At 44.4% G+C, this 14,922-nt stretch overlaps 1 protein-coding gene across 8 annotated transcripts in view; it reads left to right on the forward strand.

Annotated features, from left to right (window-relative positions):
* Positions 1-14,922, forward strand: part of grm2b (glutamate receptor, metabotropic 2b) — a gene marked incomplete at its 3' end in the record, with an annotated part of 67,552 nt that overhangs the window by 34,068 nt on the left and 18,562 nt on the right. For all 8 annotated transcript variants that reach the window (XM_083770897.1, XM_083770898.1, XM_083770900.1 and 5 more), the window contains 6 exons: positions 3,327-3,673; positions 4,577-4,797; positions 4,991-5,286; positions 6,744-6,944; positions 7,816-8,055; positions 10,922-11,248. In XM_083770897.1, coding sequence (XP_083627023.1) covers positions 3,327-3,673; positions 4,577-4,797; positions 4,991-5,286; positions 6,744-6,944; positions 7,816-8,055; positions 10,922-11,248 — 1,632 coding nt within the window. The remainder of the gene's footprint in view (positions 1-3,326; positions 3,674-4,576; positions 4,798-4,990; positions 5,287-6,743; positions 6,945-7,815; positions 8,056-10,921; positions 11,249-14,922) is intronic.

Here is a 14,922-nt window from a genome sequence, read left to right on the forward strand (position 1 = left end):
CACATTCTTAACGCTATAGGCCCCCTGGCACCTCAGGTAAACAGAGAACCTAGCATCTAGTCTAAACAACATGCACATTCTTAACGCTATAGGCCCCCTAGCACCTCAGGTAAACAGAGAACCTAGCATCCGTCTAAACAACATGCACATTCTTAACGCTATAGGCCCCCTAGCACCTCAGGTAAACAGAGAACCTAGCATCTAGTCTAAACAACATGCACATTCTTAACGCTATAGGCCCCCTGGCACCTCAGGTAAACAGAGAACCTAGCATCTAGTCTAAACAACATGCACATTCTTAACGCTATAGGCCCCCTGGGACCTCAGGTAAACAGAGAACCTAGCATCTAGTCTAAACAACATGCACATTCTTAACGCTATAGGCCCCCTGGCACCTCAGGTAAACAGAGAACCTAGCATCTAGTCTAAACAACATGCACATTCTTAACGCTATAGGCCCCCTGGGACCTCAGATAAACAGAGAACCTAGCATCTAGTCTAAACAACATGCACATTCTTAACGCTATGGGGCCCCCTGGCACCTCAGGTAAACAGAGAACCTAGCATCAAGTCTAAACAACATGCACATTCTTAACGCTATAGGCCCCCTGGGACCTCAGGTAAACAGAGAACCTAGCATCTAGTCTAAACAACATGCACATTCTTAACGCTATAGGCTCCCTGGCACCTCAGGTAAACAGAGAACCTAGCATCTAGTCTAAACAACATGCACATTCTTAACGCTATAGGCCCCCTGGCACCTCAGGTAAACAGGGAACCTAGCATCTAGTCTAAACAACATGCACATTCTTAACGCTATAGGCCCCCTAGCACCTCAGGTAAACAGAGAACCTAGCATCTAGTCTAAACAACATGCACATTCTTAACGCTATAGGGCCCCTGGCACCTCAGGTAAACAGAGAACCTAGCATCTAGTCTAAACAACATGCACATTCTTAACGCTATAGGCCCCCTGGCACCTCAGGTAAAGAGAACCTAGCATCTAGTCTAAACAACATGCACATTCTTAACGCTATAGGCCCCTGGCACCTCAGGTAAACAGAGAACCTAGCATCTAGTCTAAACAACATGCACATTCTTAACGCTATGGGGCCCCCTGGGACCTCAGGTAAACAGAGAACCTAGCATCTAGTCTAAACAACATGCACATTCTTAACGCTATGGGGCCCCCTGGCACCTCAGGTAAACAGAGAACCTAGCATCTAGTCTAAACAACATGCACATTCTTAACGCTATAGGCCCCCTGGCACCTCAGGTAAACAGAGAACCTAGCATCTAGTCTAAACAACATGCACATTCTTAACGCTATAGGCCTCCTAGCACCTCAGGTAAACACAGAACCTAGCATCTGTCTAAACAACATGCACATTCTTAACGCTATAGGCCTCCTAGCACCTCAGGTAAACAGAGAACCTAGCATCTAGTCTAAACAACATGCACATTCTTAACGCTATAGGCCCCCTGGCACCTCAGGTAAACAGAGAACCTAGCATCCGTCTAAACAACATGCACATTCTTAACGCTATAGGCTCCCTGGCACCTCAGGTAAACAGAGAACCTAGCATCTAGTCTAAACAACATGCACATTCTTAACGCTATAGGCCCCCTGGAACCTCAGGTAAACAGAGAACCTAGCATCTAGTCTAAACAACATGCACATTCTTAACGCTATAGGCCCCTGGCACCTCAGGTAAACAGAGAACCTAGCATCTAGTCTAAACAACATGCACATTCTTAACGCTATAGGCCCCTGGCACCTCAGGTAAACAGAGAACCTAGCATCTAGTCTAAACAACATGCACATTCTTAACGCTATAGGCCCCCTGGCACCTCAGGTAAACAGAGAACCTAGCATCTAGTCTAAACAACATGCACATTCTTAACGCTATAGGCCCCCTGGCACCTCAGGTAAACAGAGAACCTAGCATCTAGTCTAAACAACATGCACATTCTTAACGCTATAGGCCCCCTGGCACCTCAGGTAAACAGAGAACCTAGCATCTAGTCTAAACAACATGCACATTCTTAACGCTATAGGCCCCTTGGCACCTCAGGTAAACAGAGAACCTAGCATCCGTCTAAACAACATGCACATTCTTAACGCTATAGGCCCCTGGGACCTCAGATAAACAGAGAACCTAGCATCTAGTCTAAACAACATGCACATTCTTAACGCTATGGGGCCCCTGGCACCTCAGGTAAACAGAGAACCTAGCATCTAGTCTAAACAACATGCACATTCTTAACGCTATAGGCTCCCTGGCACCTCAGGTAAACAGAGAACCTAGCATCTAGTCTAAACAACATGCACATTCTTAACGCTACAGGCTCCCTAGCACCTCAGGTAAACAGAGAACCTAGCATCTAGTCTAAACAACATGCACATTCTTAACGCTATAGGCTCCCTAGCACCTCAGGTAAACAGAGAACCTAGCATCTAGTCTAAACAACATGCACATTCTTAACGCTATAGGCTCCCTAGCATCTCAGGTAAACAGAGAACCTAGCATCTAGTCTAAACAACATGCACATTCTTAACGCTATAGGCCCCCTGGCACCTCAGGTAAACAGGGAACCTAGCATCTAGTCTAAACAACATGCACATTCTTAACGCTATAGGCTCCCTGGAACCTCAGGTAAACAGAGAACCTAGCATCTAGTCTAAACAACATGCACATTCTTAACGCTATAGGCCCCTGGGACCTCAGGTAAACAGATAACCTAGCATCTAGTCTAAACAACATGCACATTCTTAACGCTATAGGCCCCCTGGGACCTCAGGTAAACAGAGAACCTAGCATCTAGTCTAAACAACATGCACATTCTTAACGCTATAGGCCCCCTGGCACCTCAGGTAAACAGAGAACCTAGCATCTAGTCTAAACAACATGCACATTCTTAACGCTATAGGCCCCCTGGCACCTCAGGTAAACAGAGAACCTAGCATCTAGTCTAAACAACATGCACATTCTTAACGCTGTGGAATTAATCTATTGAGGGGAAAACATGGGCAAAAAGTTTAACCCATTCTGAACGGGAACCCATTTTGGTGTCGGCATCATGTTATGCTTTAGCTATTGAAAAATAGCAGATCTACAAACTCATATCGCGCCACCGAGTGGCGCGATACGAGCTTGTAGATCTGCTATTTTTTGAAAAATCGAAGAACGACTGACATTTTTTTAGAATCTGATCTCAGGTCAGAATGGGTTCATCAGACCTGTGTGTGTGTCCCAGTGGAAAACTCGTTATGAATCTGATCTCAGGTCAGAATGGGGTTAAATAATGTCTGTATATATTTCCAGGTGAGCCGGTCCATGAACCGGCAGGGATATGAGAACGTGATCCGCTCGCTGCAGCAGAAGTCCAACGCCAAGGTGGTCATCCTGTTCACGCGCAGCGAGGACGCGCGCGAGCTCCTGGTGGCCGCCACGCGCATGAACGTCACCTTCACCTGGGTGGCGAGCGACGGCTGGGGGGCGCAGGAGAGCATGGTGAAGGGCAGCGAGACGGCGGCCAACGGGGCCTTCACCATCGAGCTGGCCTCGTATCCCATCAGGGAGTTCCAGGACTACTTCACCAAGCTCAACCCCGTCACCAACACCAGGAACCCCTGGTTCAAGGAGTTCTGGGAGCACCGCTTTGGCTGCAGGTCTGTCTGCTGCAAAACGCTTTTTAACCCATTCTGACCTGAGATCAGATCCATAACGAGGTTTCTGCCGGATACACACTGGTCTGATCAACCCATTCTGACCTGAGATCAGATTCTAAAAATGTCAGTCGCTCTTCGATTTTTCAAAAAATAGCAGACCTACAAGCTCGTATCGCGCCACTCGGTGGCGCGATATGAGCTTGTAGATCTGCTATTTTTCAATAGCTAAAGCATAACATGATGCTGACACCAAAATGGGTGCCCGGTCAGAATGGGTTAAAAAATCCTTTTTGTTGTTGTTGTTATTTTACTTCTTTTTGTTTTAATCGTGTTCAAAAGGTCCTACTCCTATTATGTGGTGTTTTCCTTGGTTTTTTTGCTTTGCCTCCGGAATACGTTTTCCTGTTAAGGTAAACTCTTCTCCCTTCTGGCTCCAAAACTGTGGAATGCACTTCCCGTTGCAGTCAGAACTGCAGCATCACTCATCAATCTTCCGCCGTAGCCTGAAAACCCACCTTTTCAGACTCCATCATGGCCCATAGCACTTACCCTATACCCCCTTAGATAGCATTTCTGTAGACGTAGATAGCATCTGATACAGACTTATAGCATGTTATGTAGACAGCACTATAATTGTATTGTATATAGTCATAGCACGCCATAGTACATAATGTATAGCATAGTAGTAAATATGTATAGTTTATATGTATAGTTTCATTATATAGATATTCCACTGTTACTTTCTTAGCTTACGCATGTTTCATGATAAATGCTTTTATGTGATGTATTGCCATGCTTTTTTGTTCTTGCTTAATGTAAGTCGCTCTGGATTAAGAGCGTCTGCTAAATGCCTACATTGTAAATTGTAAGGTGTTTAACTTCCAAATGTGCCTTTCCTTGCAGTCTGGAGGAGCATGGCTGCAGTGACCACAGCCTGCGGGACGGCGTCTTTGAGCAGGAGTCTAAGATCATGTTCGTGGTGAACGCGGTGTACGCCATGGCGTACGGCCTGCACAACATGAGGCAGGCCGTGTGCTCCAACGCCTCCGGGGTCTGTGACGCCATGAAGCCGGGCAACGGGAAGAGGTTCTACAAGGAGTTCATCCTGAAGACCAAGTTTGAAGGTGAGACGAGAAATGAAAGCAAACATATATTGGGCCAGCTGTGCATCACATAATCACATGACACTTTGTGAGCTTGTAGATCTGCTATTTACACTATTTATTGTACGACGAACAGTAGCAGCCAGGAGGACATCAATAGTTGTTTTTATCTCGATGCTGCTTCTGTCAACGTTGCCCTCTTGCTTGGTCCCAGCTCCGTTCAGACCCGGCGACACAGACGACATGGTCCGCTTCGACGCCCACGGCGACAGCATCGGTCGCTACAACATCTTCCACTACCACAAAGAGGACGGCCGGTACGTGTACAAGAAGGTGGGCTACTGGGCCCAGAACCTCACCCTGGACCCCGGCCTGGTGCTCTGGCCCGAGCTGCAGCCGCCCACCTCGCAGTGCAGCGACCCCTGCAGGAAGAACGAGATCAAGAGCATGCAGCCCGGAGACGTGTGCTGCTGGATCTGCATCCCCTGCCAGCCGTTCCAGTACCTGCAGGTAGGCCTACAATAAGCTCTGCAGGTAGGCCTATATACAATAAGCTCTGCAGGTAGGCCTACAATAAGCTCTGCAGGTAGGCCTACATACACTAAGCTCTGCAGGTAGGCCTATATACACTAAGCTCTGCAGGTAGGCCTACAATAAGCTCTGCAGGTAGGCCTATATACACTAAGCTCTGCAGGTAGGCCTACAATAAGCTCTGCAGGTAGGCCTATATACAATAAGCTCTGCAGGTAGGCCTACAATAAGCTCTGCAGGTAGGCCTACATACACTAAGCTCTGCAGGTAGGCCTATATACACTAAGCTCTGCAGGTAGGCCTACAATAAGCTCTGCAGGTAGGCCTACATACACTAAGCTCTGCAGGTAGGCCTATATATACTAAGCTCTGCAGGTAGGCCTATATACACTAAGATCTGCAGGTAGGCCTATATACACTAAGATCTGCAGGTAGGCCTATATACACTAAGCTCTGCAGGTAGGCCTACAATAAGCTCTGCAGGTAGGCCTACAATAAGATCTGCAGGTAGGCCTACAATAAGCTCTGCAGGTAGGCCTATATACACTAAGATCTGCAGGTAGGCCTATATACACTAAGCTCTGCAGGTAGGCCTATATACAATAAGCTCTGCAGGTACCTGCAGGTAGGCCTATATACACTAAGATCTGCAGGTAGGCCTATATACACTAAGCTCTGCAGGTAGGCCTACAATAAGATCTGCAGGTAGGCCTACAATAAGCTCTGCAGGTAGGCCTATATACACTAAGATCTGCAGGTAGGCCTATATACACTAAGCTCTGCAGGTAGGCCTACAATAAGATCTGCAGGTAGGCCTACAATAAGATCTGCAGGTAGGCCTATATACACTAAGATCTGCAGGTAGGCCTACAATAAGATCTGCAGGTAGGCCTATATACACTAAGATCTGCAGGTAGGCCTATATACACTAAGCTCTGCAGGTAACTAAAAAATACAGGGGAGCAGCTTTCTGCTTCTACGGGCCGACGGCATGGAACAAGCTCCCACTGTACCTTCGTCAGGCAGCCTCTGTAGACATTTTTAAAGCTCAGCTCAAGACCCACTTCTACAACATTGCTTTTAAGTGATCTTTTATTTTTTGTTATTCACGTCCTCACTGTATTGTATTACTGCTTGTTTTTTAATGTCGTTGCCTTATTTTATCTGTTCTTATCTTTGTACCACTGCCTTCTCCTGATTTGACACTGCGTTATTGTCCTATTGTTTTAAACTGCATGCCTGTTTTAATGCCGTTTTGTTTTGCTTTTGTTTTTATTATTTTTTCTGCTCTGTAAAGCACTTTGAGCTACATTTATGTATGAAAGGTGCTATATAAATAAAGTTTATTATTATTATTATTAGTATTAGTGAGGACCAATTATTGCAAATGGGTGATGTCTGATGTCTGTCTGATTGTGACAACGCTACCTTTGTAGGACGAGTTCACCTGCGCTGACTGTGGCTACGGCCAGTGGCCGCTGGCCGACCTGACGGACTGCTACGACCTGCCCGAGGAGTACATCCGCTGGGAGGACGCGTGGGCCGTGGGGCCGGTCACCATCTCCTGTCTGGGGATCCTGTGCACGCTCGCCGTCATCGCCGTGTTCTTCAAGAACAACGACACGCCCGTGGTGAAGGTCAGAACAGCAGACACACTCTGACTTTTCCTCCATAGTCATCTCTTTAGACCCCCCCCTGTCACTCACCTCTCCACCTCACCACCTCCTCATGTCACTCTCCTCATAATGCTAGATTACTATGCAAATCTAGGCACTGCTATCTCATGAATTTTAGATGGTGTTGTTCGAATAAAAGTCGGTTCGGCTCTGTAGAGCCTACAATTTGACGTCATTTGAGGTTCGGGGGGGCGGGTACCGTCCTAAAGTCGGCTCTTCGGTGCTACTGAAAATTTCTGACGAGCCGAAATCATTTCGGCACTACAGCGCCGAAACAGCTGTAAAATAGGAGTATGAATCGGCCCTTACAGTTTACAAACTATAGTTAGACATCTGGAGGTGCACGAATTAAAATGAAAAGCTTCTGAGACAGCTCATCCCAAGTTCAGAATGATGCCAATTTGTAGTTTTTGTATCACCTCCCATTCCGGATAAAAGTTTGGACGTCGGAAAGGAATATGGACAGCGCTTTGCTCTGCTTATTCGGATCTCGCAACGTGTGTAAGTCACTGGATTAGAGTGTCCGCTAAACGCCTAAACCTCTTTAATCCATTCTGAACGGGAACCCATTTTGGTGTTATAGCATCATGTTATGCTTTAGCTATTGAAAAATAGCAGATCTACAAGCTCATAGCGCGCCACCGAGTGGCGCGCTACGAGCTTGTAGGTCTGCTATTTTTGAAAAAAATCGAAGAACGACTGACATTTTTTAGAATCTGATCTCAGGTCAGAATGGGTTAATCAGACCAGTGTGTGTGTGTCCAGTGGAAACCTCGTTATGAATCTGATCTCAGGTCAGCTTAAAGTGTTGAATTGTGATTGTGAATTTCAGGCCAGCGGCCGCGAGCTCTCCTACATCCTGCTGCTGGGCGTGCTGCTGTGCTACAGCATGACGTTCGTCTACATCCTGAAGCCGTCCACGGCGGTGTGCACGCTGCGGCGCCTCGGCCTGGGCGGCTCCTTCGCCGTGTGCTACTCGGCGCTGCTCACCAAGACCAATCGGATCGCTCGCATCTTCAGCGGCGTGAAGGACGGCGCCCAGCGGCCGCGCTTCATCAGCCCGGGATCCCAGGTGCAACTCAATCACAGCTCTGTTACCAACTGGGAGTCATTTTGGAATTCTGTTTGATCAGCCCTCTTAGAAAACTCTGTTACCATAGACTCTGTTACCATAGACTCTGTTACCATAGACTCTGTTACCAACTGGGAGTCATTTTCACATTCTATTCCATTTAGGCCTGACGTCGAAATTTATAAAATGTCTTCTAAATCCTGACCGTTTTCTGTCAGGATTTGCACCACATTTTCACGATTTTTTCAAAAATAGCAGACCTACAAGCTCATAGCGCGCCACTCGGTGGCGCGCTATGAGCTTGTAGATCTGCTATTTTTCAATAGATAAAGCATAACATGATGTTTAAAACACCAAAAGGGGTTCCCGTACAGAATGGGCTATTTGATCAGCCCTCTTATAAAACTCCTGAAACTTCCTTTCATGTGGCTTGCAGAATCTTTCAAGGCAAGACCAAATACTTTTGAATACATAAACCAATATATGCATAATATGCCCACTATTTCCACCCACTGTCCATCTGGGCTATGGAACTGAGGAGAAAACGTGCTTCCAGACAAACAGTTTTCTTATAGCAGGATAAGAAATATATATATATATATTGCATTGAATCAAAATCTATTTAATAGGGATGATGCCGTTTTAGCATAGTTTCAGTACATGTGCTGCAGCTAGGGGTTTATAGCAATTGCTCATTTTCAACACGTTTTGGTTTCAGAAAACAATGTATTGTATTAGGAGGTCCAATGAGACATTTATGTGCAACTTATGCACACAATTTGCATGGCCGAATACATCTTAATTTGGGGGTCCTTTGTGAAGCACAGCTATAAAACAACATTACAATAACGGGGAATAACACCTGGGCACTTCAGGAGATACTGGAGCACTGGACTGGACTGCATTGTATTTTATTATTTTACGTGTTACTTAAGGAAAAGTACAAAAGTATTGGCGTCATATGTACTTTAAAGGACCACTTCACCACTTTTTAACTTACCTTCATATAATTGGTCCTCACTAATGTTAACAGTTTGACTGCGGAAAACGATTTATCAGACTTTTAATCAACCCCCCTTCACTGCCGAGATTGTTGTATTACCTTTAGAGCATACGCTGAATTATTTGGGCTTTTAATCCGCGAAAATCGAGCAAAAAAAGCTTCCACCGTTTGTTATGAACGGCTGGACCACCCGCCATCTTGGTACACCCGGAAGACGCAGCACAGGACCCTCCTCCATGAGGCGTTAAACCCCATTCGTTTACATTGGCCTCAATTTCCCAGAAGCCCTAGCAGCCCACAGCATGTGACGATTTCCGTTTCCTCATCAAAACAGATGCACCTACTCTCTTTCTCCGCGGCGAAGACGGATTTTCTTTTTAATTATTACATTGCGGCGGATTAAACACATAAAACAAAGTCGCGTATCTCTGATATGGCAGCGACATTAACCTGGAGTAATCCATTCAAAGCACGGAAACTGATAAAATGCCACCATTCTAATTTTCATCGATGTGGAATCAAAGCTAATAGAAACTGCAGGCTTTCTATTCCTGAAAGGTTGCAATGTGATAATGGAAGCTATCATTCTCACCATAATAAAAATCGAAATACTTTTTGAAAAAAATCTTGTTAAAACAAAATCTGCCATAATGATGATGTCACTGGTGGACGGGTTTCTGAACTGCCCGCTGCCCTCCTATAAGACACAGACTGAGTCAGGAAAACAATGGTGGTGTTTTATCATTAAAAAAAATAGCGAGGACCAATTATATGAAGTGAAGTTGAAAAGTGGTGAAGTGGTCCTTTAGGTAGGCCTATACTAAAAGTGAAATACTCGTTATAGAGAATATCTCATTTCACATTTTTTATTTGATCTCACGAAAATAGATCTGCTATTTTTTTGATAAATTGGCTTAATTGATTGGATGCAATATGTTGTAATAATACAAAGTAACTAGTAAGTAACTAAAGTAGTAGTTGAGTAAAAAAGTACAACATTTGCCTGTGAGATGTATTGGAGTTGAAGTATATAGTACAGTATCTAGTGTAAATGGTGCATTTATATAGCGCACATACATGTGCATTACATTCACCCATTCACACACACACATTCATACACCGATGGCAGCGGAAGCCATGCAAGGCACCAACCAGCACATCGGGAGCAATTAGGGGTTCAGTGTCTTTGCTCAAGGACACTTCGACATGTAGACAGGAGGAGGAGCCGGGATTTGAACCGCCGACCCATGGATCATTGGACGACCTGCTCTACCTCCTGAGCCACAGTCACCCCCACAGTCGTGTACTGTACATAGTCATAGTAAAGTAAAAGTACCTCAAAATTGCACTCAAGTGGCCCAGGCCGTAGCGTAACGGTCTGGGCACCGGACTGGTAATCCAGTCGCAGTGTGCCGCGGGTTCGACTCCCGGACCCGACACGGCCTTTACTGCATGTCATCCCCCCATCTCTCTCCCGTTTCCTGTCAGCCTACTGTCTGTCCCTTCAAAAATCAATAAAAGGCGTAAGCCGCAAAAAATATCTTAAAAAAAATAATAATAATTGCACTCAAGTAAATAACGTACTTTTCCAACACGCTCTGGAAATACTCAAGTTCAGTAAAGGTACCTAAGAATTATACTTTTTTTGAACATTCAGTAGTTCTCACACTACTCTTTTAGAAGGCAGAGCCTTCTAAATGAGTAGGATCGGCCTCAGCTCTAAAAGTGGGTCAAGTCAGTGGATGAGTACAGTTCACGAGTAACCGTAAATATACTGAGTTACTTATACTATCCCGACACTGCTCCAGGTGGCCATCTGCACGGCTCTGATCTAACCCTAACCCTAACCCTAACCCGCTCCAGGTGGCCATCTGCACGGCTCTGATCTGCTGCCAGCTCTTGGTGACCATGGCGTGGCTCCTGGTGGAGACGCCGGGGGTCCGCAAGGAGGTGAACCCCGAGCGGAGGGACGTGGTGACGCTCAAGTGCAACAGCAAGGACTCCAGCATGCTGCTGTCGCTCGCCTACAACTGCGTCCTCATCGTCCTCTGCACCGTATACGCCTTCAAGACCCGCAAGTGTCCCGAGAACTTCAACGAGGCCAAGTTCATCGGCTTCACCATGTACACCACCTGCATCATCTGGCTGGCCTTCCAGCCCATCTTCTACGTCACCGCCAGTGATTACAGAGTGAGTACAACGGCCGTGCTGTGTAGTGGCAACGTTGGGGTCCAGGGCAGGCTAGTGATTTATGGAACCAAATGGACCCTTATAGGTCTGTCACTCTGTGACCCCTTTTCCACCGCTTGGTTCCCAGTGGGAACCGGTTCAGTTCTTTTCCACCGGTTGGTTCCCAGTGGGAACCGGTTCAGTTCTTTTCCACCGGTTGGTTCCCAGTGGGAACCGGTTCAGTTATTTTCCACCGGTTTGTTCCCAGTGGGAACCGGTTCAGTTCTTTTTGGTTTTTAGTCCATGAGCCAGAGGTCCAACATTTGTGGACGAACTATACACTATATTAAATTGTTTATAGGATCAATACAAGTAAATAAATACATGATAACCCTTCCACAGTAGTAGCTTTTTCATATTTTCGATTATTTTGCATATTTTCCTACATAATGCCTCATTTGCATATTAAAAAATGTAAAATTTCTAATACAATAAATCATTGTCTTCGTGTAAGTACTCAATTGGGGAAGTTTCATGGTGATAACAATCTAATATAGGTATGGTTTTGCTCCACTCAATTCATAATTATCGTTTCAATTTTGGAGCTCTGGCTCATGGACTAAGAACCAAAAAGAACTGGGAACCAACCGGTGGAAAAGAACTGAACCGGTTCCCACTGGGAACCAACCGGTGGAAAAGAACTGAACCGGTTCCCACTGGGAACCAACCGGTGGAAAAGGGGCCTGAGAGTGTACAAATGGGAGCCATTTGGTTGCCAGCTAAATGATTGATATTTAGGGAACCAAATGAACCCTTACGGGTCTGTCACTCTGAGAGTGTACAAATGGGTCCATTTGGTAACATCTGTAACATTACTGCTGCTCAAATGACTATTCCGGCACAATTATGAAGGAAAAAATGCCATCAGCACAGCATTATCACATAATGCATTATCACAGCATTATCACATAATGCATTATCACAGCATTATCACATAATGCATTATCACAGCATTATCACATAATGCATTATCACAGCATTATCACATAATGCATTATCACATAATGCATTATCACATAATGCATTATCACAGCATTATCACATAATGCATTATCACAGCATTATCACATAATGCATTATCACAGCATTATCACATAATGCATTATCACAGCATTATCACATAATGCATTATCACAGCATTATCACATAATGCATTATCACAGCATTATCACATAATGCATTATCACAGCATTATCACATAATGCATTATCACAGCATTATCACATAATGCATTATCACAGCATTATCACATAATGCATTATCACATAATGCATTATCACAGCATTATCACATAATGCATTATCACAGCATTATCACATAATGCATTATCACAGCATTATCACAGCATTATCACATAATGCATTATCACATAATGCATTATCACATAATGCATTATCACAGCATTATCACATAATGCATTATCACAGCATTATCACATAATGCATTATCACAGCATTATCACATAATGCAAAGCTAGTCTATAAATGACTAATCCCATGGGTGTTCACTGTACACGTGAGGAACTGGGAGTAATTTTCCAATTCCATTTGATCAGCCCTCTTATAAAACTCCTGAAACTTCCTTTCATGTGGCGTGCAGAATCTTTCAAGGCAAGACCAAATACTTTTGAATACATAAACCAATATATGCATAATATGCCCACTATTTCCACCCACTGTCCATCTGGCCTATGGAACTGAGGAGAAAACGTGCTTCCAGACAAACAGTTTTCTTATAGCAGGATAAAATATATATATATATATTGCATTGAATCAAAATCTATTTAATAGGGATGATGCCGTTTTAGCATAGTTTCAGTACACATAATTAAGCTCATGTGCTCATCAGCTAGGGGTTTATAGCAATTGCTCATTTTCAACACGTTTTGGTTTCAGAAAACAATGTATTGTATTAGGAGGTCCAATGAGACATTTATGTGCAACTTATGCACACAATTTGCATGGCCGAATACATCTTAATTTGGGGGTCCTTTGTGAAGCACAGCTATAAAACAACATTACAATAACGGGGAATAACACCTGGCCACTTCAGGAGATACTGGAGCACTGGACTGGTCTGCATTGTATTTTATTATTTTACAGGAGTGACTGATGTTTCCACTTGCGTCCTCTCAGAGTCAAACAGGACTGTACCTCTCTTTGTAACATTACAATAACGTTCAACTGGCCTGCCCTAGTTGCTTATTTTGGGCTTGTTTTTATAGACCTGGTTGCTAGTTTCTCTCGCAAAATCGGGCAATACTGCTTGCAATCTCTGTTTCAAACAGATCCATGACCATATTGTAGACAATTAATTAAGGGACATGATGATCTGATGTAGTCTTTGTAAAACGTTCTTCCTTGCTGCAGAGGATGCAAGGTTTCATGTGTTTACTATTAACGGTCTACTGCGTACAGTACATGTACAGTACACTATGCAGCCTTTAGTCATTGATCACACACAAATCACCACAAAGTAGCCTAACTAATCGTCATTCAATTCATTATGCATGAATAACATCATGCACATCTATAACTTTGTCTGTAATGCCACAATGAACATTGAGTTAGAATACATTGTTGTGGCGTGTTGAAAAGGTAGCACTTTATTTATCATACACTGTGTAGCCAATGAAAGATAAGGCAAAACTAGAAAAAGTGCCCTTCTGGGCACAGGTCTCCACCAGGATAGGAATGTAGGACATTGCAGCTTGCCTTCATCTGGTGGTTGGATAAAAGGGCAACAAAAGTAAAAAAATCTGAAAGACCTGTTTCGTTGAATGGCTCTAGAGAGACTGTGTACCAATTTGCGCGATGTTTGGACAAAATCTATAGGTGTACTGTGCAAAAAAAATGTTTTGCACAAAGCGGCCTCCTGGTGGCGCTATAACAGGCCGTTCTGGAAATCTTGGGGCAGAGGTTCATCGTTGGCATCCAGGGAGTGTGTGGGCAAAATTTGGCATCGACCGGGTTAACGGTGCCGGAGATTACCTGCTCACGGACACACGGACGGACGGACGGAGTGCAAAACATACTCTCCCCCCATGCCTTCGGCCTGGTGGAGACAACTATGGGCATAATTATTATACTATACAACTGACAAAGGATTATATACGTTGGGACTAGTACTAATGCTGCCTTGGGTTGACTTGAGTGGATAAGCTAGAGGCAGCTGCCACGCTACTTGGCCAGGGTGTACAACAAGGCCTTAGCTACTGTACACAGAATGCTCAGAGAACGCTATACTCTGTGGTACTGTACTGTACTGTACTGTACTGTACTGTACTGTACTGTACTGTACTGTACTGTACTGTACTGTACTGTACCTCAGGCTCTTCTTGTCTGTAGTAGAAACAAGTTGAACCTGATAGTAATAATCATCACCAGGGGATGGTGAACATCCAGCGTTTGCATTCAACCTCAAATTCAATCATTTTATGCACATTTTCTGAACTTTTTTGCAGATTAAACTGATTTAGATCAGTGCTGAGTGCATCTCAATCCACTCACATTATAGTCACGTTTTCCTGTCTGCAAAGATTATGGTCATTATAGGCACTTTCAAGCTGGTGTCTCTATAAAGGGACATTATAGGTAAACATTTAGATTTTTGTTTATAGCCAAAATAGCTGATCT

Source organism: Protomyctophum parallelum, assembly GCF_964188405.1.
Source record: "Protomyctophum parallelum genome assembly, chromosome: 8".
NCBI lineage: Eukaryota > Metazoa > Chordata > Actinopteri > Myctophiformes > Myctophidae > Protomyctophum > Protomyctophum parallelum.